Source organism: Elephas maximus, chromosome 2, assembly GCF_024166365.1.
Source record: "Elephas maximus indicus isolate mEleMax1 chromosome 2, mEleMax1 primary haplotype, whole genome shotgun sequence".
Lineage (NCBI taxonomy): Eukaryota > Metazoa > Chordata > Mammalia > Proboscidea > Elephantidae > Elephas > Elephas maximus.
In genome coordinates, this window is record NC_064820.1 from 144,585,927 (window position 1) to 144,609,779 (window position 23,853).

Here is a 23,853-nt window from a genome sequence, read left to right on the forward strand (position 1 = left end):
GGTAAGCCATCATATGGAGAAAAATTTTGAACAGGACAAAAGGGGTGCTCTTGACAAGATCTTCCCATTCGTGACCCCTGTTTTCCAGTTTCCCTCTCCATAAGCAACAGGTATGACCCCATGTGTGTGCATATATTTATATGCACATACATACAATGATGAACCAAAAGAAATTAAAATTTCCATTAATTTGACCCAACCAGCATTTTCCTATTGCAGATATTACAGCTGGAGCCCTGGTGGCACATTGTTTGAAGCACTCGGCTATTAACCTGAAAGGTCAGTGGTTCAAACCCACCGGCTGAGGAGAAAGATGTGAAAATCTGCTTCTGTAAAGATTACAGCCTTGGAAACCCTACGGGGCAATTCTACTCTGTCCTATAGGACAGTTATGAGTCAGAATCAGCTTGACAGCAACAGATTTGCATTTATTACAGGTTATTAGAAAAAATGGCCAGCTTAATTATGCCATATTTTGAAGATGTACTAAGGAGTGGCTTAAAATAACTTATAAACCCATTAAAATAATAATTAATAACTTGAAGGTCATAGAACAAGATTTTTGTGTTTTAATTCCATTACTACTTTGTTGCCACTGCATAACAGACTCGTAACTTTGAATCTGGTAGAGTTGGGCTGCTGCAGAAACCATTGGCTGAAATGAACAAAGCACACTGCAGAGGTGAACTGGAGCCAAGATTTTAATCTCCAAAAGCGTATAGCTTGAGGGCAGAAGGCTTGGGGCCACATTGACAACCATGTCAGCTGCTTTGGGTAACTGGGACTATTTGTTGCAACACTGTTTCTTAATACAAAGCCACCTTAATGGTTTTTACAATGCAGAGTGGGTTATTAGTACTGGTATTGCTTCCCTACCATCCATCGTCACATAATAGAACACATGTTGTTGTCAAGTGCCGTCGAATTGGTTCCGACTCATAGCAACCCTATATAGGACAACAAAATACTGCCCATTCCTGCGCCATCCTCATGATCATTATGCTTGAGCCCATTGTTGCAGCCACTGTGTCAGTCCATCTTGTTGAGGGCCTTCCTCTTTTTCGCCGACCCTCCACTTCACCAAGCATGATGTCCTTTTCCAGGGACTGTTCCCTCCTGGTAACATGTTCAATAGGTCCTTCTAAGGAGCACTCTCGTTGTACTTCCAGGACAAATTTGTTCATTCTTTTGGCAGTCATATTCTTCGCCAACACCATAATTCAAAGGCATCAATTCTTCTAATATTTATAGGTAACAGAGCCCTGGTGGCACAGTGGTTAAAAAGCTCAGCAATTAACCAAAGGTCTGCAGTTCAAATTCACCACCCACTCCTTGGAAACCCTATGGGGCAGTCTGCTCTGTCCTATAGGGTCTCTGTGAGTTGGAATCGACTCGACGGCAATGGATTTGGTTTGGTACCTGCAGTAAACTCAGGAGGCGTCTTATAGCCAGAATCCACCAGCCTTGGAGGCTGTAGTTGCAAGGTCCCACCTCACACCCTTCCTCTCAAAGGGCTGAAGGTATCATATCTTAGTACACAGGTAGTCCATTCCAGGTACTTCTACTTGCTACCTAAAATGTGGTCTGAAGACCAGCAGCAGCAGCATCACCTAGAGCTGAGGTTTAGGCCCCAGCCCAGACCTGTTGAATCAGAATCTACATTTTAAGAAAATTCCCAAGTGATTTGTATGAACATTAAAATTTGAGAAGTGCTGGTCTACTGGGTAATGTCTAACTTCTTATCATGCCTTACAAGGAGGTAGGAGATCCAACTCCTCCGTGCCTTTCCAGCCTCATCTTGGGTCACTTATCGCCCCCAACCCAATCATAGTATAAAACAAAAACCAAACCTGTTGCCCTTGAATCGATTCCAACTCATAGCGACCCTATAGGACAGAGTAGAGCTGCCCCCATAGAGTTTCCAAGGAGCGCCTGGAGGATTCAAACTGCCAGCCTTTTGGTTAGCAGCCATAGCTCTTAACCACTACACAACCAGGGTTTCCAAATCATAGTATAGTATGTATAATACCTTAAGGTACTCTGCTCTCTCCACCTTCTTTCCTTTGCACAGGCTGGATCTCAGCCTAGAATTCACTTTACCTTCCTTTCTGAGCTCTTTCTTATCCTTCACCTCTCAATTTAAAAGTCAGCTTTCACCTGCCCCAGCTGAATTAGGCAACAGTAAGTGATGGGGCCATAATAAAGTCTGACTTCCACCCTTCTTTTCCTTAGTCTGATTATGTGCCTGTATTATAGTACCAAAAAAAAAAAAAAAAAAAAAAACGGTTACCATCGAGTCGACTCTGACTCACAGTGACCCTATAGGACAGAGTAGAACTGCTGCATAGGGTTTTTCAAGAAGCAGCTGGTGAATTCAAACTGCCAACCTTTTCATTAGCAGCCAAATGCTTAACCATTGTATCATAAAAACCTGTTGCCGTGGAGTCGATTCTGACTCATAGCAACCTTGTGGGGCAGAGTAGAACTGCCCCATAGGGTTTCCAAGGAGTGGCTGGTGGATTTGAACTGCCTACCTTTTGGTTAGCAGCCAGCCACTCAACCACTATGCCACCTGGGCTCCAGTACTTATAAAATAGTATACCATAATTATCTGTTTTCTGTCTATTTTATCCTCATGTCAGGGACTTTGATTTACTCAACTTTGAATTTCTAGAATTCCCTGGATGGTGGAAACGGTTAATATGCTTGGCAGCTAACGAAGTTTGGAGGTTGGAATCAACCCAGAGGCACCTTGGAAGAAAGACCTGGTGATCTACTTCCAAAAAAAAAAACCTCAGCCATTGAAAAACCTGTGGAGTACGGTTCTATTCAGACACACATGGGGTCTCCATGAGTTGGAATTGACTCAGCAACTGGTTTTTGGTTTTAACACAGCACATGGTGGTGGCTCAAGTAATGTTTACTAGATAAGTCCATTTCTGCTGGCCATTTCTACCAGGAAACTATTTCTTCTTAAAAGCAACAGTGTATATAATGTTTATGAATCATTTTAACATCTATTTGTGTTCCTCTTGATTTGTAGCCAGTTTCATAAACTGCAGGATATCATGTAAACCCATTTTTATCCCTCAGGCCAGATGTAAAATTCTAGTCTATCTATTCAAGATTTAATGTATTTTAAGTGTAATAAAGTTATTACAAGAAAAAATCAAATCATTAAAATAAGGTGTAGAAGAAATACATCTTCTGACATGGTCACTGTCTACCAAACACTACTAAATCACTGTTCAATGCTTTCTTTTGAAAATGTAAGCCTAAATAGTGATTGCTCAGTGTCTCTTTTCCATAAAGATATTAAGAAAAGCTTCCTTATTCCTAGCTGACCTATGTCCACTGTAAAAATCATATTCTCCCATTGTATCCATCCTCATCTCCTCTCCTCCTCCCCACCCCCAAGGATTGTAAACTTACCTCCACAGATAACAACTTTACACACATACCACATTTTAAATGCACCTGGATACTAGGGCCATTCCACCACCTTAGGGAGACTCATGAAGATTTTATAAAAGACTAATTTTCTCCTGATAACTAAACAATTATTGGTGTAATTTATCACAGAATTGTAGCCTGTTGGGACCATGCCAGGTGCTGAATAAAGCCAAGCAGATAGGGTTTCTTTCCTCTTCTGAGCCTAGGAAAGTCTGTATCAAGGAAAGGATGTTAACTCTCTGAGGATATGATTGTGGGCATCTACCTTTGAGAGAAGTTGTTTCTAGAATGTGGGAAGGGGAGGCAGGGGTGACGATGAAGGCTCCAGGCAGAGGGAAGAAAAGGACCCAACAGTCAGCTGCTCTCTGTGCTTCAGAAAATGATGTGGAAAGAGAGCAAGCAATTTGAAAATATATAGAATAAAATTCAGACAGCTCGAGTGACTGATTTGGAAGCCCCCACTGCAGTTTAGGAAATTGTCTAATGTGAGACTTAATATTAAAAAGAAAGAAGAAAGTCTCTCACACTTGCAAAATGGGCTTTGTACAGCACCTTGAACTGAGGCCTAGAGGCCTAAAAGAGTTAATATCTCTCCTTAAATCTCTCACTATCTAACAGGGAGGAAAAGAGCCCAGAGAGTATCTCCAGATCTGGATCACAGCATAAAGAAAACAATGCCTATGCCTTACTATCAAAGGGTATAAGAAAATAGCATTAAATCTCCATTGTCCCAATCAGCTAATCAGGCACTGAAAGCATAAACAGCAGGAAATTTGGGGCTGTTTCCACTTTCCTGAGAGAGCCAACATATTATACAGAAAGTCCTGCACAAATCTCCCTTCTTCGTTCATGCTTCAAAGACACGGGAGTAAGCCAAGTTACTTGGACCGTGATTTCACTGCTCTTGTTCATCAAAGCCCTTTCATGTTCTTACAAGAACTGAGCCACTGAACGTAAGATTTCTGTCCTGCCAAGAAAACAGGCTTTAGTGTGGTCCCACTACCACTACTGAGTGACCTCTTCAGTAGAGTTCTTGGTGCTGTATAAGAAATCACTCACATATTTTCCATAACCAGGATTCACCTTCAAACCCACATGTTAAGGCTTTCTCAGACCTCTCCTGTCTGCTTTGGTGCCTTTGTCCCGAGCTCCCTCTGCACCCTTCAGACGTCTGCCTCAGCACTTAGCTTCTTGTAATGTCTCTCCCCGACTATACCACATGGTCCTTGAGCAAGAGACAGAGCTTTATTCATTTTTAGAATCCCAGTGCATACAGTACATTGTAGGTGCTAATTAATATTTGTCAAATTGGAGTGAATTCACTAAGCCAGTTTCCCTGCCCAGCCTGTACTGGTACTGAGAGAGATAAACGGCTCCACGCCCAGCTATGCCCCATTCTGGTGACCTTTGGCAAGTCGTTGCCTATGCCAGAGATCTCATTACTGTATAACACGGGAACCATAAAATGTACCACGTAGGTGAGTAGAAACAATGAGACGGATGTGTCACACCCAGTCTAGAAAGTGCCCAAAGCTCTTCAAAGGAGAGGAGGGGGTTCTGCTCAGGCGTTTCTAGAAAGAACAGTACCTGAGCCAGCCTAGGAGGATTTCACAAATACAACAGAACTTTACCACATCACCCTGTTTTTTTGTTTGTTTGTTAGCTGATGTTTAAACAGCTTTGATTTACAGGAAAATTGTGAAGACAGCACAGAGCTTCCACGTATGCTGCACCCAGTTTGCCCTGTTATTAATATCTTACCTAGGATGGTACATTCGCTATAACTAATGAATCAATCTTGAGACATTATTAACTATATTCAGGTTTCCTGTTGTCCTTTTTCTGGTTCCAGGATTCCATCCAGGCTACCACATTACATTTAGTTGTCATGTCTCCTTAGGCTTCTCTTGGCTGTGACAATTCCTCAGGCTTTCCTTATTTTGATGACTTTGAAATTTTTGAGGAGTACTGGTTGGGTATCTTGTAGAATATCCCTCCACTGGGATTTTTCTCATGATTAGACTGGGGTTGTGGAAGGAAGATCACAGAAGTAAAGTGCATTTTTCTGCTTTTCTATGTTTTAAAAATACTGTGTCAACTCCCAACCCACCTTCTCTCTCCCCCCAAAATACAGCTGTTATTACATTGATAGTGCCTCTTAGTATCAAGGAAATGAAGTATTATTCTAGTATGTATTAGATATTCTAGTATGCATTGGATATTACTACAGGAATGGACTCCTTAGAACAAACACCTCTGTGTGGGAGGGTGGCCTTAGAGCCACAGGCTAGAGGCTCTCCTGGGCTTTTGACCTTAGTAAGCTGAGATGAAGAGCCAGCCAAAGGCAACAGAAGTCCCAGAACAATCTGGACGGTTAATGTAGTAGAAGGTACCGCCTCAGGGATTTTATAATCCTTCCCGAGTAATGAAAAACTGGAATAACAAGTGGTAAAAATATGACCACAATCAAATGCACCTGGTCAAAAAAACACACCTAGGTCCTCCAAAGTGGCTGAAACTTGAAGAGTACAGGAAGAAGTGGAGAACTTAACAAATACAGGACAGGGCTAGTGGGTGGTAGTTAAAAACCTGGACTCTGAGCTCAGACTCTAGTGGCTGTGCTGCCGCTTCTTTGGTGACTTTGGGCAAGTTTCTCAGCTGCTTACAGTGCCTCTGGTGATCATCTCTGAAAGTACCTGCCTTGTAGAGCTCTGTGGGGATCAAGTAGGATAACATGAGTAAGCACTTACAATGGTGTGAGACCCATAGTGAGTGCTCAACACATGCTAGCTATTGTCATTAAGATTGTAGTGGAGCTAATCTGGGAGTCATCCTAAAGTTAAAACCCTAAGGCTCAGAAGGCTTCTAAATTAACTGAAAAAAAGTTCAGATTTCTGGAAAAGATTCAAGAGTCCTCTCTCTTAAATAACAAAAACACCTTATTTACAACCCAGTGCACCTGTTGCCAGGTGGAGTCAGTCACAGTGGAAGATGCACATGCTTAGAGTTTCCCAGGAGTATGGCTGGATTCTATTTCCTCATGTCATCCCTCACATGATTAAATGTGGGATCATATTCGAAGGACAAGTAACCAGTGCTGAGTATACTGTGGAGTCCCTGGGTGGTGCAAATTGTTAATGCTCTCAGCTGCTAAACTGAAAGGCTGGAGGTTTGAGTCCACTGAGAGGCACCTCGGAAGAAATGCTTGGCGATCTCCCAAAAACTCAGCCATTGAAAACCCTACGGAGCACGGTTCTACTCTGACACACATGGAGTCACCATGAGTCAGAGCTGACTCGATGGCGACTAGTTTGTCTAGAAACTATACTGCACTGTCTGGAGCCATGAAATGCAACTAAGCCAGCTGGCCCCCACAGGAACAGTGAACTTGGACTATGACTACTGAATCATCCAGCAGGCAGGCTTCAACATTCACCCTCATCTCAGAGCTCTGCTAAGAGAAGAATTAGAGTTTCTGAAAGCACGTTGTAGTCAATGAGCTTTTCAATTGAGAGGTGTCATCAGTGTTTTGTTAAGCTCCCTTCCCAGGTCCCTGTCTCTGAAGTATGTGGCAAGAAACAAATGCAGTGATTTCTCCTACTCATATACCCTTTCACATTTATACTAAAGGTATTATAGATCCAAAAGGAAAAACCAAATCCATTGCCAGTGAGTTGATTCCAACTCATAGCAAACCTATAGAACAGAATAGAACAACCCCATAGGGTTTCCAAGGAGCAGCTGGTGGATTTGAACTGCTGACATTTTGGCAGTCGTAGCTCTTAACGATTGTGCCAGCAGAGTTCTATATTATGGATAGTACAAGTGAGTAATAACAGAGGATTCTTTGAGTCCTCAGTCTGTGGTAGTTGTGGTTGTAAGCCCTTTTCACATATTAACTCATTTGGTCCTTGCAACAACTCTGAGTATTATTGGGCCCATTTTACAGATGAGAAAATTTAGGTGCACAGAAGTTAAATGAATTGCTAAAGGTCAAGCAGCTAGAATGTGGCTATATCAACTTGGACGAGGTTTGGTTGCATGTAACAAAACTCAAATAACACAGTTTAAATGAGATAGAGTTTAAGTTTCTTTTAAGAAAAATACAATGGGAAGTAGGTCGTCAGGGGGTAGTATGGCAGCCCCACCATCCTTGGAGACTCGGGCTTCAGCTTTCTTGTCTATTCATTCTAGTGCATGAGCTTTCACCTCAGGTACTCCTCATAGTCCAAGATGACTGTTGGAGTGCCAGGCGTCAGATCTGTGTTTCAGTTAGAAGGAAGGTAAGGAGAGGGCAAAAGGGCTTTTCCAGAAGTCCCACCCAGCAACTTTCATTGACATCTTATTGGCCATGCCTATCTGCAAAGATGGCTTGGAAATGTGGTTTTTATTTGGGCACATTTGTCAAGGATTTGTAACAAAGAAGGAGGAGAAAATGAATATTGAACCCATGCACCATAAAATACAGTCTCTCAGATTACAACTGTGGTTGTTGGTTAGCAGGTAAAGACAAAGCTGTATTAGTGTTTCCATTTCCCACTTGCAATAGTGATTTGAAAAGTACAAATAATGTGGTACATGTGACTTAAAAAAAAAAAATTAAACTTTTTACTAAGATTTCCAGTTTTCCTTTACCCCGTATTTAGAGTTATAATTGATGAGATTCTGTATTTTCGTAGTATTTAAATGGTTAATTTAGAAATCTTACAATCAAGAGTAAAAGACAGAAGTGGCATTTAGAGAAAATAATTTTCCTCTTTATTTTTATTCTTAAAATTTAATCTGAAGCTGTTTTCCCTAAAACATTACTCTCAGATTTTCCTTTGAAAGAGTAAATGTCCAATATTAAAAGTTTTCATTTGTCTTTTGAGAAAAGAAAGGAAAAGGAAATTTGAATTAGATATTTATAGGATTTCTTAATTGGGTTATACTGTACTTGATTGTGGCTAAAACCTCGCTTTTGACCTCAGTTTCTCAAGTTGTAAAGTGGATATACTCATTCATTTAGATAAATATTTGTTTGGGGCTTACTATGTGCTAGATACTTTATACTTGTCAATTCTGTTTCATTGTTAACAAAATAATGGAATAATGTGTAACAAATTATTTAAAGTTTGCAACTCAGTGACGAACTTCACAGTTAAATACAAAGTATTTCTTTTCACACAGGTAAACCAAATTTATCATAATAGTGTATTGAAAAAGTAACTTAAAAGTTCTTTTGGAGTAAGATGAGATACAAATATTTCAACTAAGTACACATGACAAGTAGCAAAACATTGTATATTATGAATCTCGTACATGTAAGGTTATTTGAAGATAAATATTAATAATTTTCCTTTTTAAGAGTAAACAACATACTGTGAAATGCCTTTGTGAAATACAAAGCTCTACTCTAGCAAAGCTGATGCTACTCTAAAATTTGCAGAAAATACTCTTCTCATTTATATTACTGTAGCCACGTGGCTTGTCTAAGGAAATGTTTATAAACATTGCTACTGTGTTCCACAAATGTGTTAGAAAGAAAACAGTAGTTAAAGAATCTTGTACAATGGAAAATATTATGTTTCCCTTGATAGAATTCAGACTTGTGCGTGTCACAGTAAATAAAGAGTTATGGCTTCAGAGTCAGAGCCTAAGGCTATGCCTGGGGTGTTGTGAGTTATTTTCAGTTTTGTTACTGATTCTGACTACCTTCTGGCATTAGACTAAATTCTTAACCTTTTTGCTTTCCAGAGTAAATAGCCAACAGTGGCTGCAGCAGGGACTTCAGAGCACCTAAGAGCTCCATACACCAGCTGGTGATCTATTTAAATGTTGTGGGTATGAGGGAAAGGTACCACAAAAGTGGTTTGTTTGCTTAAAATAGACTATATTTACTTCAAGTTACAACAGACACAGAATCCTCTATTTCAATATGGATCCAAATATGAAGCAAATGAAATAAAGCAGAGTTAATGAGGAGCAGGAAGGCAGCAAGAATTTGCAAGACGTAGGAAAGACATGTTCTTGCTGAAAGGGGGTAAATATGGCAGTTACTGAAAAGCAGTCAGTAGGCTAATAAATACAACTCTTGACATGTTTCCTTCCACGTGCCCTTGAACTTATTCAGAAAAGGATGTTTTGTTTGTTTGTTTTAACATGCACCATAACTTTCTCACTTTGTCTTGGCTGACCAGTTTGTACTTTGGGGACAGGTCAAAAAGTGCCTCTCTCTTAGCCAAAAGCTTGTCCTTCCTGCTCCTCAAAGTCAACGTTATTTTTATAGTATGATGATTATAGAATCCCTTTCTTAGCACTTTTTTCTACTCTAAGAATTTTTTTCCTAGGTATTTTCCTTCCCCATAATAGAACAAAAATGCTTGGCCCTACCAAATACTTAATAAGTCAGTATCTTATATTGGTGATGTTAACATTCTCAATTTCAATTTCATGGAGACATGAGCTGTGTCTTTTGTTGAAGAACCCCTGGTGCAACAAGAAGGAGATTTTTAAAATATGCCTTGGTAGCAAAATTGACAAACACACACTATAATTTTTTATGATAATTTATCAGACAACAGCTTGATCTTATACTAATTATTACTTCTCAATACAACCTTTTTTTTTTTTTTTTAATACAACCTATCCCTTCACTAGCTACTACAAACAACAATACTGGATTTGGATCTGAGATTCTGTAAGTCACCCCTCCTCCTTCCTTCTCCTGTCTTGCCTCCTCCCACAAAACAAACCCACAAAACAAACGACCTTCTAAAATAAATAAGGAAGAACAGGTAACTTCTTATACTTGTTAGAACCGGCATAGAACATCTCAACAATGCACTCAAGATCCTTCAGTCCGGTAAAAAAAAAAATTGATGTTTTAACATACGTCATGGATTGAATTATGTCCCCCAAAAAACGTGTGTATCAATTTGGCTGGGCCATGATACCCGGTATGGTGTAATTTTCCTATATGGTGTAAATCCTGCCTCTGTGATGTTGATGAGGGGGGATGGGCAGCAGTTGTGTTAGCGAGGCAGGACTCAATCTACAAGATTGGATTGTGTCTTGAGGCAGTCTCTTGAGATATAAAAGAAAAAAAGAGCTTAAAGAGACAGGGGAACCTCATACCTCCAAGAAAGCAGTGACGAGAGCAGAGCACGTCCTTTGGACCCAGGGTTCCTGCGCAGAGAAGCTCCTAGTTTGGGTAACATTGATGAGAAGGCTGACAGAGAAAGCCTTCACTGGAGCTGACACCCTGAATTTGGACTTTTAGCCTACTTTACTGTGAGGAAATAAACTTCTCTTTGTTAAAACCATCCATTTGTGGTATTTCTATTATAGCAGCACTAGATGACTAAAACAACATAGTTCATAAAGAAAATGTTCTGCACCCTACTTCAGTGAATATCTTCTGGGGTCTTAAAAGCTTGTGAGCAGCCATCTAAGATACATCTATTGGTCCTATCCCATCTGGAGCAAAGAAGAATGGAAAAAAACACAAGGAAAATATCAGTCCAAAGGACTAAAGGACCACATGAACCATAGCCTTCACCAGCCTGATCCCAGAAGAACTAGTTGGTGCCCATCTACAACCACCAACCACTCTGACAGGGATCACAATAGAAGGTCCCAGACAGAAAGGGAGAAAAAGGTAGAACAAAATTGAAATTCACACACACACACAAAAGATCAGACTTACTGGTCTGACAGAGGCTGGAGGAACTCCTGACGCTGTGGCCACCAGACACCCTACTAAGAACTGGAGCCATTTCTGAAGTTCACCTTTTAGCTAAAGATCAGACAGTTCGTTTAAAGATAAAACAAACAACACACATGAGGAACGTGGTTCTTAGTTCAGTCTAGTGTATGAGGCCAAATGGGCAACACCTGCCCAAAAGCAAAGACAAGAAGGCAAGAAGGGATGGGAAAACTGGGTGAATGGACACACGGAACCGGGGTGGAAAGGGAAAGGGGGAGAGTACTGACACAATGTGGGGATTGCAACCAATGTCACAAAAACAATTTTGAATGGGAAACAAATTTGCACTGTAAACTTTCACCAAAAACACAATAAAAAATTAAAATTTATATATTGATGCTTAACTATGAGGCAAGGGGATTAATACACAGTGGACATTTACTCCAATATGATGACTGAGGCACTGCAGTCAGCTGGAGGCTCTTCAGCCTCCCAAACAGCAAACTTTTGTGGCGGTAACATAGCCAGGCATAATGACAGAAGCAGATCAAAGAAACTAAAAACGGAGTATGTGGTTAAATTATTTATAATGATGCCACAACTGTATTGATCACAGGCAGTTTTCTTTTTTTAACCCTACATTCTCCATTTCTATAGTAACTGCCGTATGGAAGGAATTATGCCCCAATTTGAAAGCCCAGGAGCAAGGGGATACTCATCAGGACCTTAGTTATTAGAGGACTTGTTATCCGACATAGTTCTACCGTATCTAATGACAAACAAGCCAATGATCTCTTTGCATATCTTGTTTCCTAGGAAAGAAATGGTGTATCATTTCACAGCGAACCCTGAAGTAAAAAAGGTTCTGCCCTACCTACCAAGATCACATTACCTCGGCATGAAAAAGCCCAATACAAAACTGAAGCTTTCAAAAAACAGCATGGTTTTAAAAGAAACTTTGTATTTTAAGAGTCTTGTTTATCTTGTTCAGTACTGAATCTTTACTACCTGAACACTCCGCACAGTAGATGGTTGGCCATGTTGAATGAACGAATGATTATTATTTGTATGTTGGGATTCAGTGAATTGACTTGGGATCGAGATACTGAAGACCATGTGCTGAGGAGAATGTCTTAGGGGAACTCTGGAGCCTGTGATAGCCTGGACTGGCCATCCTTAGCTTCCTCATGGGCAAACTCTTGCTTGCTAGAAAAATAACTTATCATCCTCTGATACTGAGGATCAATTTAAAATATCAGCACGCAGTTCTAACTTTGCCATTTAGGAAACGCTAAGGTAAGGATTAAGGTGCTAGGTGGTGCAAACAGTTAAGCACTCAACTACTAGCCAAAAAGTTGGCAGTTTGAACCGACCCAGAGGCACCTTATAAGACAGGCCTGGTGATCTGCTTCTGAAAGGTCACAGCCTTAACAGTTCTACTCTGCACACATGGGTCACCATGAGTTGGAATAGACTCGAGGGCAACTAACAACAACAACAAGGTAAGGGTTAACCCTTTGTCCTTATGCAAATAATCCCAAGGCAGTTTGCCACCCTTTTTGGACCAAAGATTGTGTGAGAGAAACTTCTGGAGAATAGACACTGTTAGAAGATGGATTGTCCTTTTCACCTCAAGGAAAAAGAGACTTGGAAAGAAAACTCTATTCTTATTACTACTGAGACAATCAGCACTGCATTTAACAAAAAAAAGTTCCTGGTCTGATGCAGAGGAGAAAAAGTATTAGTACTGACCAAGCTGGTTCGTTCCAAGAAGAAGTTCTAAGAATTTATCCCAAATGGGTATTGAAACCCACCTAGGAAAGATATGTTGTGACACATCTCCATTAAAGACAACTTCGATTAATATACTACCTTTCTTTTTAACAGTAAACATTTTATGGAATTAAATTTAAAAACCACATTATTGAAAGAAAAGGAAACATTTAGGTGTACTTAGTTTCTGGTGATCATAAACAAAAAAAAAAAAAAACCAAACCCATTGCCGTCGAGTTGATTGCAACTCATAGTGACCTTATAGGGCAGAGTAGAACTGCCCCATAGAGTTTCCAAGGAGCACCTGGTGGATTCAAACTGCTGACCTTTTTGGTTAGCAGCCGTAGCTCTTAACCACTAAACAACCAGGGTTTCCAAACTGATCATAGGGTACTAAAAATAATTGAGCACCAGCATGAGCACAAAAATGATATCAACCCTGGATCCCAAGATGGAGGACAGAGCCCATGCTGCAGCCCCTGCCTTTCCCTTCCCAAATTCTTAGAAATGACAGAAAACTGATTTTTAAAAAAATCCATACCAGTACTGGAAAACAGAAATGAATACACTAGATTGGCCAGAAATTATAAGTAATCCCTGAGATATTGAAGGGAAATGAAATAATACTAACAGAGAAAATCTAATACCCCAAAATGGGGATGACTCCAAAAATGTGCCACTAAATCATAAAGGACTGGTACTGGGAACAGGAGGGGCCCTAGGCCAGCAGAAAGTGGTCAGATGGGACAAATTTGAATCTTAAAGTAAAAATGCTAAAGAACACGTTAGTACATCAGGTTCAGTAATGTGTTAGTAGAATTATATATTACAACCAAGCAGGATTTGTTCCAGGTGAGGTTTAACATTGGGAAAAAAATTACTGTAATTCACTATATTACCAGATTAAAAATGGAAACCATACAATCACGTAAACAGATGCCCCAGAGAGGTTTTTGATAAAATTCAACATACACTTCTAATATAAAATATTTTTAGCAGAGTGCAATAGAAAGAACCTTCTTAACCTAATAAAGGATATTCACTAAAAAACTCTCAGCTACAAAGTGAAATATTAGGGCTGTTTCCATTAAAGTTATAAATAAGACAAGAATGAACTTTAATTACTTCTACTATCTAACATATTTGAAGTCCTATAGATTATTTCTAAATCATGGCAAAAAAGGGGGGGGGGGTGGGACTGGTTATATACATTCAGACAATATAATTGTCCTTTTAAAAAATTCCAGGATAATCAACTAACAAACTACAGGTAGTCCCCAACTTACAATGTATTCAAGTTATGGCAAACAGCACTTATGACCATCTATTTTTTTGTGGGTTTTGTTTTTTTTTTTGTACATCTTATGTTAGTAATATGTACTATATATAGTATTGCAGTATGTAATTTGCTGATGTTATCATTCTCAGATGTTCACTCACAGATGTTCAAAAAATGGATTTATAAAGATACTGATAATCAAAGGCAATAATGATGAAAACCAAAAAAAAAAAGAGATATTCAACTCACATCAGAATTGAAATACCACAGAGCTGTCAGAATGGAGCCCCATCATTAGGGACTACCTGTATTAGTAATACAGTAAAACCTGTGAAAGCCAAAACCTGTGTAAGGTGGAAACCTGTCAGAGAAGGAAAACTCAAATATTTTCCGCTAACAGAGAGTGATAGAAAAGTGGGAAGACTGTACCTTGTCAAAGGCTGAAGACTTGTGAGACCTGGAAAAACAAAACAGTCCTGTCAAGTTCCAGCTCTCACTGGTTTCACTGTATTAAGAGAGTTCAAAAGGTGATCAGAAACAAGACTAACAGATAAAATCTATAGCCTTCATACTCACCAGCAATATTCATGTAAAGGATATATACTTTAAAAATTCCAATATGTGTATGAGAACAGTACTTGAAACTTTCCCTGAAAGATATAAAAGATGACCTGAATAAATGAAGATACATACTGTTATTAGAAAAGAAGATTCCAGATTGTGAGCATTAATTTTTTTTCCCAAAGTATTGTTTAAATCCAAAATAATCAGAATAAAAACCTCAAGGATTGTCCAGGAACTTGTTAAGCTAAATCTAAAATTAGTTCATAATAAAAATGCACAGAATATCCAAGACAATTTATAAAATAAGGACAATATTTTAGCACATACAGAAACAAAGTCATAATGATTAGTTATTACAGTATATTATCTAAAATGTCCATTTTTCAAGAAAAAATACAACATGCAAAAAACAATAAAGTGTGAGCCATACTCAGGCAAAAAAATCAGTCAATGCAAACTGAATCTGAGTGAAACAGATGTTGGATTTAGCAGATGAAGGATTTAAATCAACTTATAATTACGTTCAGTGAATTTAAGGAAACTGTTTAATAAAGAAAAGAAAATATGAAAATGGTTCAACAAGTAGGAAATCTTAACAGAGAAATAAAAACTCTAAGTGCCAAATAGAATTCTAGAGTTGAAAAGTAAAACACCCCAAATTAAAAATTCACTAGATGGGTTCAACATCAGATTTGAAAGGGCAGAAAGTAGATCAATAGAAATGATCCACTCTAAAGAACAGAGAGGAAAAGAATGAAGAAAAATAAATGAAGCCTCAGAGACTCATGCAACTACATCAAGTATGCTATATATCCCACTACCCACCCACTGCCATTGAGTCGATTACAACTCATAGCGATATAATATACATATATAGTATTGTGTATATATATGATTGTATATATATGATTGTGTATATATATGATTGTGTGTGTGTATATATATATATATACACCCAGACCACCCAGTGCCATCGAGTTGATTCTGACTCATAGCAACCCTATAGGACAGAGTAGAACTGCCCCATAGAGTTTCCAAGGAGTGCCTGGCGGATTAGAACTGCTGACCCTTGGGTTAGCAGCCATAGCACTTATCCACTATGCCACCTGGGTTTCCATATATATATACCCCCAAACCCAGTGCTATATGTATATACACACAGACACACACATACATATACATACCAAAACCCATTGCCATCAAGTTGATTCCAACTCACTGCAACCCTATAGGACAGAGTAGAACTGCCCCATAGAGTTTCCAAGGAGCAGCTGGTGTATTCAAACTGATGACTTTTTGAGGTGGGGCCAAGATGGCGGAATAGATAGAAGCTTCCGTTGAGCCCTCCTACAACAAAGACCTGAAAAAACAAGTGAAATGACTATATTTATGACAAGCTAGGAACCCTGAACATCAAAGACAAGCTTAGAAAATGACCTGAGTGGCAAGGGGAGGAAGAGACGGTTGAGAAGCGGAGAGGAATTACTGGACCTGAATCTCCAGGAGCCCTCAGGCACCATCCCCCGGAGTGGCTACAGCGGGCTGGTGCTAGCGTTCAGCCACAGTTTCCTCAGGAAGAAGCAGCCAGCCACACAGCCTACTCACACCTCCGGAACCAGAGAAGAACAGTGCTCTCAGCAAAAGCTAAGTATTAGCATATATTTTACTGCGCCCCTCACCACCAAGCCAGCCTTAGTGGCTGATTTCCCTGGGCCTGAGATAGACAGGCCCTGTTGAGCGCCTAGAGCCATCCTCCAGGCCTTGGAGAAGGAATAAATTCCCAATTGAGGGGAAAGATAATTTGCCAGCTCCACTAACCAGGGGAGTTTAGGACAGAAGCGGCTCTTGTCCAGGTATAAATAGTCCGTGGACTTTCCCCTCTGCGTGGACCTGTGTGGGCCTATTTCAGGAGAATAGGCCCTTGTTGGCAGAATACAACTGTTTCAGCTGTGCAGCAGAGAGGTGGGTGTTTGATGTTTGACACTGCTTTACCTATTAAACAGGGTCCTCACCTACGCACATCAGGGGCCTAAGGAATCGTGGCTCCACTCGGGTCACCCAGCCAACCACAACAGTGGTCCAAGGATAACTGGTACCTCCCAGTCCTTACAACAAAAACATTGGGTGCCCATGGTCCATCTGCAGAACCCACCCACTTGTACGTTCTAGGGAACAGGGACACGCTTTCCTCAGAGACACTTGGGGAACGATTCTCAGCCCCTTGCCTTGTTCAGAGCGAGACCTCCGGCTGCAACCAGATACCAGTTCCTACACCAATCACCCCTGCCCCTCTAGGACAGTAGGACAGAGCCCATACCACACACTTGATGATCAGCTACCTGGACACCTGAGCTGAATTCATATAAGAGGTAATATGTATGACAATGAAGAGGGGTGGGTGGAGCTATATTGGAATAAAGTTCCTATATTTTACCAGCATTAAGTCAGTATTAAGCCGAAATAGATTGTGATCAGTTAAGATTTATAATTCCTAGTGTAGCCATTTGTCTTAGTTATCTATCTAGTGCTGCTACAACAGAAATACCGCAAGTGGATAGTTTTAAAGAAAAATTTATTCTCTCACAGTCTAGGAGGCTAGAAGTCTGAATTCAGGGAGTCAGCTCCAGGGGAAGGCTTTCTTTCTCTTTCGGCTCTGAGGAAGATCCTTGTCATCAATCTTCCCCTGGACTAGGTGCTTCTCAGCACAGGGAACTCGAGCCCAAAGGACGCGCTGTTCTCCCAGCTCTTGCTTCTTGGTGGTCCGAGGTCCCCTGTCTCTCTGCTCACTTCTTTCTTTTATATCTCAAAAGAGATTGGCTTAAACTGTAGATTAATCTTGTCGATTGAGTCTACATAACTTCCACTAATCCCATTTCATTAACATCACAGAGATAGGATTTACAGCACGTAGGAAAATCATGTCAGATGACAAAATGGTAGACAATCACATGATACTGGGAATCATGACCTAGCCAAGTTGACAGGTATTTTTGGAGGACACAATTCAATCCATGACATCATTAAGAAAAAAAATACTTAAAAATCAACAGAGGAATGAAATTGGTACACTAAAATATTCATTCAATGCAAATAATAACAAAGTAGGAAAAGAGGAAGAATAAAGACATTATATGTATAGAAAACAAATACCAATATTTCAGACTTCATCCATATCAATAATTATACTAAATGTTAATGGACTAATCACTGCAGTCAAAAGATTGAGATCTTCAGATTGATAAAAAGGCGTGATGTAACTATGTGTGTCCTACAAAAGACACCCTTTGTATTCAAAGACACAGATAGGTTAAAAGTAAAACAATGTAGAATGATATACCAGGCAAACAGTACCCATAAGAGAGATGGAGTATTTATATTACTATTAGACAAAATAGACTTTAAGACAGAAGTATTACTAAACACTAAAAGGTACATTTGATCATGATTAAAGGGCTAATATATCAGGAAGCTAAATAATTATAATGCATTGCACTTAGGCACAAATTCCCCAGATACCTGAAGCAAAAAGTATAGAACTGAAAGAAGAAATAGATAATTTCAACAATTATAGTTGGAGTTTTCAATACTCTATTGTCAATAGTTAACAGAACAACTGGGCAGAAATTCACTAAGAATGTAGAAGACCTGAACAACACTCAGCCATATTACCTAATCGACATTTATAGAACACCCCACCTAACAACAGCAGAATATACATTCTTTTCAAGCGCACATGGGATATTCTCAAAAACAGATGATATTCTAGGCCAGGAGTTGGTAAAATACAGTCCAAGAGCCAGCTGCTTGATTTTGTGAAGAAAGGCTTATTGGAACATGGCCGTACCTATTTGTTTATTTTATCAAATATCTTAATAAATAGCACCAATCATACACAAAGTTTTTCAGAAAATAGAAGAGGGAATATTTACCACTCATTTATAAGGTCAGTATTGCTCTGATACCAAAGCCAGACAAAGACATCACAAAAATATAAAACTACAGACTAATATCTTTCAGATAACTAGATACAATTTTTTAACAAAATATTACCAGGTGGTTCCAGCAATATATTTAAAAAGAGCATACCATGATCAAGCAGGATTTATCCCAAGAATGCAAAGTTGATTTCACATACAAGGAACCATTCATATAATACAGTATATTAATAAAGGACGAAATCATACAATCACCTCAAGAGAACCAGAAAAATCATTTGACAAAATGTAACACCCATGCATAATAAAAACTCTCAAAAAACTAAGAATAGAAGTAAACTTTCTCAACTTGATAAAGATCATCTACAAAAAAAAAAAAAAAAACAACACTTCTGTTAACATCATTCTTAGTGGTGATAGGCTGAATGCTTTCCTCATAAGACCGGGGAACAAGGCACCACTTTTATTTAACATTGTACTGGAGATTTCAACCAGAGCAATAAGGCAAGAAAAATAAACTAGAGGCATACAGATTGGAAAGGAAGAAGTAAAACTTTAATTATAGATGATACGATTCTGTATATAGAAAATCCTAGTGAATACACCCCCACACATACAAAATACTATTCAGCTGGAATTAATAAATTTGCAACATTGCAAGATATAAGCTCAATATGTAAAAATTAGTTGTATTTCTATATATATATATATTTTTTCTATATATTAGTGTCATGGATTGAATTGCGTCCCCCAAAAATATCTGTCAGCTTAGCTGGGCCATGAGTCCCAGTATCCTGTGACTGTCCACCATTTTATGTGATTTTCCTATATGTTGTAAATCCTATCACTATGATATAATAAGATGGATTAGCAGCAGTTATATTGATGAGGCCTATAAGATTAGGTAGTGTCTTAAACCAATCTCTTTCAAGATATAAAAGAGAGAAGTGAGCAGAGATACATGAGGACTTCATACCACCCAGAAAGTGGTGCTGGGAGCAAAGCGTGTCTTTTGGACCTGAGGTTCCTGCACTGAGATGCTCCCAGACCAAGGGAAGACTGATGACAAGGAGCTTTCTCCAAAGCCAACAGAGAGAGAAAGCCTTCTCTGGAGCCAGTGCCCTGAATTCGGACTTCTAGCCTACTGGACTGTGAGAGAATAAATTTCTCTTTGTTAAAGCCATCCACTTGCGGTATTTCTGTTACAGCAGCACTAGATGACTAAGACAACTAGCACATAACAATCAAAAAATGAAATTAGGAAACCAATTTCAATCAAAATAGTATTAAAAAGGGGATAAGATACTTAGAAATGAGGTGGGAAGCCACCCCATGGCAGCTGGGCAGAGTTAAGCCACCATTTCCCCTCTGTCATGGCCCTAGTGTTACTGCCCCGACCCTATGACATCAGCATCATTACAGAAGCTGTCCACCAATCCTAATGGACCATGCTCTGAACACGCCCATATTCTGTTTCTTCCCCATGTATAAATCCCTGTGCCTGCCAATCACAGAGCCATCTTGGCGACGCAAGTCACGGTGAGCTGCTTTACTTGGCCAACCAAATGAAGTTTTTCTTCTTTTGCTTTCACCTGACTCGTACCTTAGTGTTGTGCTGAGCAAGACCATATTTTTGCAAGCCATTCAGGAGCTCTGCTCCATGTTTTGGGCATGCGGGTCCCGACCCGTCAAGGACCTCAGCAGCCAGCAACAGAATCATTTGTTTTGTCTGGGCGCCTCTTTGGACTCTGGGCAGACTTACTCTGAACCCAACAGTGATGCCAGAAAGCAAGTGAAGTAATCTGAAGTAATCAGGTAAGCTTTATTTCTGGCGGATTCAAATCCTGGCATGCCTGTAAGGTGGTCTGTGGTAGACAGGACTAAATCCCTGCCATCTGGTGGGCATTCCTCTGAGTTGAGGGAATGCCCTTCTGGTGGGTGCCCCTCTGGGTTGAGGGGAGTTCCTTCTGTCTGAGTGCATCTGGAACCGGTGTTCTTTGTGCGAGTGTGTAGGAGTAAGAACATGGGTAAAGCTAAAAGCATTTCAGAGTGTTCACCCTTAGGGCGTATTTTAAAGAATTGGGGTAAATTGGCTCTGATCCTATGAAAAAGAAGAAATTAATTTTCTCATGTAATACTGCCTGGTCCCAGTATTGTTTAGGGGACCAAGAAAGGTTGTGTTCCACTCTGCAAAATCAGGGACAAGAAACAATCCGTTTTCCTTGCCAAGCCACGATGGCAAAGATTAACCTGGTACTGTGGGCCACTCAAAGACCAGGCAGGGCACACAGTGTAGACCTACTAAAGGTTGAGCTACTGCCAGGAATAATCCCGCCTAGGCTAAAACAATACCCGATAGAACAAGAGGCTTGGTTGGTAGTACGGCCTTTAATACAGAGATACTTAGAATTTGGACTGCTAAGACCCTGCCGATCTGCCTTTACCACTTCCATCCTGCCTGTGAAGAAGAAAGACAGCGCCTGTCGATTAGTCCAAGATCTGTGTGTCATCAACCAGGTAACAGTAATGATACACCTTACCATGGCTAATCCTTATATCCTGCTCTTAACACTATTACCTGCTTGGAAATTTTTCTTGGTCTTAGATTTGAAGGATGCTTTCTTCTGTGTGCCCTTGCATTCCAGTAGCCAAGAGATTTTTGCCTTTGAACGGCAAGACCCACACACTAGACAAAAACAAAAATATTGCTGGCAGGTTCTGCCTCAGGGCTTTAAAAACAGCCCCACTCTTTGGAACCATCCTGGCCTGACAGTTCCAAAGGCTGACACTGATCGATGGTACCCTGTTGCAGTATGTAGACAACTTAATGATTGCCAGCTCTGTTGAGTTCAGCTGTGCAGAGAACACTGTGACTGTGTTAAACTTTTTGGCAGAGGCCGGGTATAGGGTGTCGAAAGAAAAGGCCCAAGTGGTCCAGCAGAAGGTCACTTATTTGAGGTTTATCATCAGTGAGGGAGAGCGGGAGCTCCATTCAGACAGGAAAGAAGCTATGTGTACAATAGCACCCCCAGAGAACCAGAAACTGCTCTCAGGGTTCTTGGGGATGGCAGGCTTCCACAGGATATGGATCCCTAATTCTGGACGTACCAAGCCCTGCTATGCCCTCCTAGAAGGAAAAGAGACAGACTCATTTCTTTGGACCAAACAAGAACAAAACTGCATTTGAGTGGGTTAAAAAGGCCCTTAGTAGAGGCCCCAGCATTAGGACTCCTGGTCTTACATAAACCTTTTGATATTTTTGTGCACGAACATCAGTTAATAGCTGCAGGGGTCCTCACCCAAAATTTGGGCTCCTGGAGGCAACCAGGAGCTTACTTCTCCAAGACTATGGACCCAGTCACCCGTGGGTGGCCAAAGGACCTTGAAGCAGTAGCAGCCACTGTACAGATCCTGAAGGCAGCTGAAAAGCTAACCTTGGGCCAAACTATTCGAGTTCATGCCCTTCATTTGGTACTCACTATACTGGAACAGAGGGAGAGTCATTGGCCATCCCAGACTTGAATAACTCAATACCAGGCCAAACTGGTCCGATCTGCTGTTGCTCTAAATCCAGCCACCCTTCTTCCCGCTCTGCCCCTGGGAGACCCCATCCACCATGACTGTGTCCAGACGGTGGACCCGGTCTATGCCAGCTGCCCAGACCTAAAAGATCAACCTCTAGTGGACACTGACTTAGAGATCTTCATGGACGAGAGTAGCTTCGTAGAGGGTGGCCAACTGAGGGCATGCTATGAAATTGTCAGCCGCATCGAGGTCCTTGAAGCAGATGTTCTCCCCAACAGAACCTGGCCCAAAGGGTCGAGGTAGTTGTGATGATCCAGGCTTTGCAGCTGGCGAAGTCCAAGTGAGTGACCATTTACATGGACTTGAAGTATATATTTGCAGTTTTACATGTGCATGGTGCTTTGTGGAAGCAGAGGGGCTTTTGAATTTGGCTAGTAATTAAATCAAACACTGCCAACGGATTTTACAACTTCTTGAGGCAGTGTTATTCCCCCCAACTCTGGCTGTGGTACACTGCAAAGGACATCAGCAGGGAGATACAGCAGTGGCCAAGGGCAACCGAAGGACTGACTTAGAGGCCAAGCGAGCAGCAAGAACAGTGACCCCAGTGATAGTTGCTGCCCTATTTTCCACACCCTATCTTGCCACAAGCCACGGAAGACCCTGGTTACAGTGAAAAAGACCTTTATGTGGTCTATCAGTGGCAGCTCCAGAAAAAGGATAAGTGGTTCTGCACAGGGGATGGAAGGCTATTCATCCCACAACACAGGAACCCTGGCATCCTAAAGCACCAACACGAGGCCACCCACTACAGGTGGGAAGCAATGTATGATTGGGTAAAGAAACACTTTGTCAGCCAGAATTTGCAGGCTATTATCAGAGACATTATTAGACAGCATGCCACCTGTCAGAAAAACAATCCCAAAACCTTGTCTGCAGCTCCAGAGGGGACCCAGTACTGAGGATATGTTCCAGGAGAAGATTGGCAGATAGATTTCATCAAGATGCTCTGGGCTTTAGGTAATTACAGGTATCTGCTGGTGTTTCTAGACACCTTTTCCAGTTGGTCCAATTTGGCCACAGAAGTTGCCAAAAAGACTGCTGGAAGACATCATCCTCAGGTTTGGCCTTCCCCAAACCATCAGGAGTGACAGCGAACACAATTTACTGCTCCGGTCACACAACTTGTAGCCCGACAGTTGGGGATTAAGTGGTGCCTTCACAGTGCATGGAGATCCCAATCCAGTGGAAAAGTAGAAAGAATGAACCAGACTATTAAAACCCACCTGACCAGACTTTGCCAGGAGACCAAATTTACTTGGCTCTGTTCAGGATTAGAGTTGCACCTTGAACCAAACATAAGGTAAGTCCCTCTGAGCTTATGTACAGGTGTCCCCTCCTTTGTAACTTTTAAGGGGGCTTAAATACTTGTGGCGTAGTAGTGAAGAGCTACAGCTTCTAACCAAAACACCGGCAGTTCAAATTCACCAGATGCTCCTTGGAAACAGTATGGGGCAGTTCTACTCTGTCCTGTAGGGTTTCTATGAGGCAGAATCGACTCGACGGCAACGGGTTTGGTTTTTTTTTTTTTTAATAGTTTGGATCCTGTAAACACTCTGGAGGCTGAGAACATGCAT

General features: G+C 40.7%; 1 protein-coding gene across 4 annotated transcripts in view; it reads left to right on the forward strand.

Annotated features, from left to right (window-relative positions):
- The window catches only part of PGGT1B (protein geranylgeranyltransferase type I subunit beta), a 100,843-nt gene extending 92,673 nt beyond the window's left edge, over positions 1 to 8,170 (forward strand). The window contains exons 10-11 of one of the 4 annotated variants that reach the window (XM_049873622.1): positions 2 to 110; positions 220 to 8,170. In XM_049873622.1, the coding sequence (XP_049729579.1) occupies positions 2 to 103 (102 nt within the window). In that variant the 3' untranslated portion in view covers positions 104 to 110; positions 220 to 8,170. Of the gene's footprint in view, position 1 lies in introns of all 4 variants that reach the window. The other 3 variants (XM_049873624.1, XR_007516098.1, XM_049873621.1) reach the window with 3 other exon arrangements.
- The last annotated feature ends 15,683 nt before the right edge of the window (positions 8,171 to 23,853 follow it).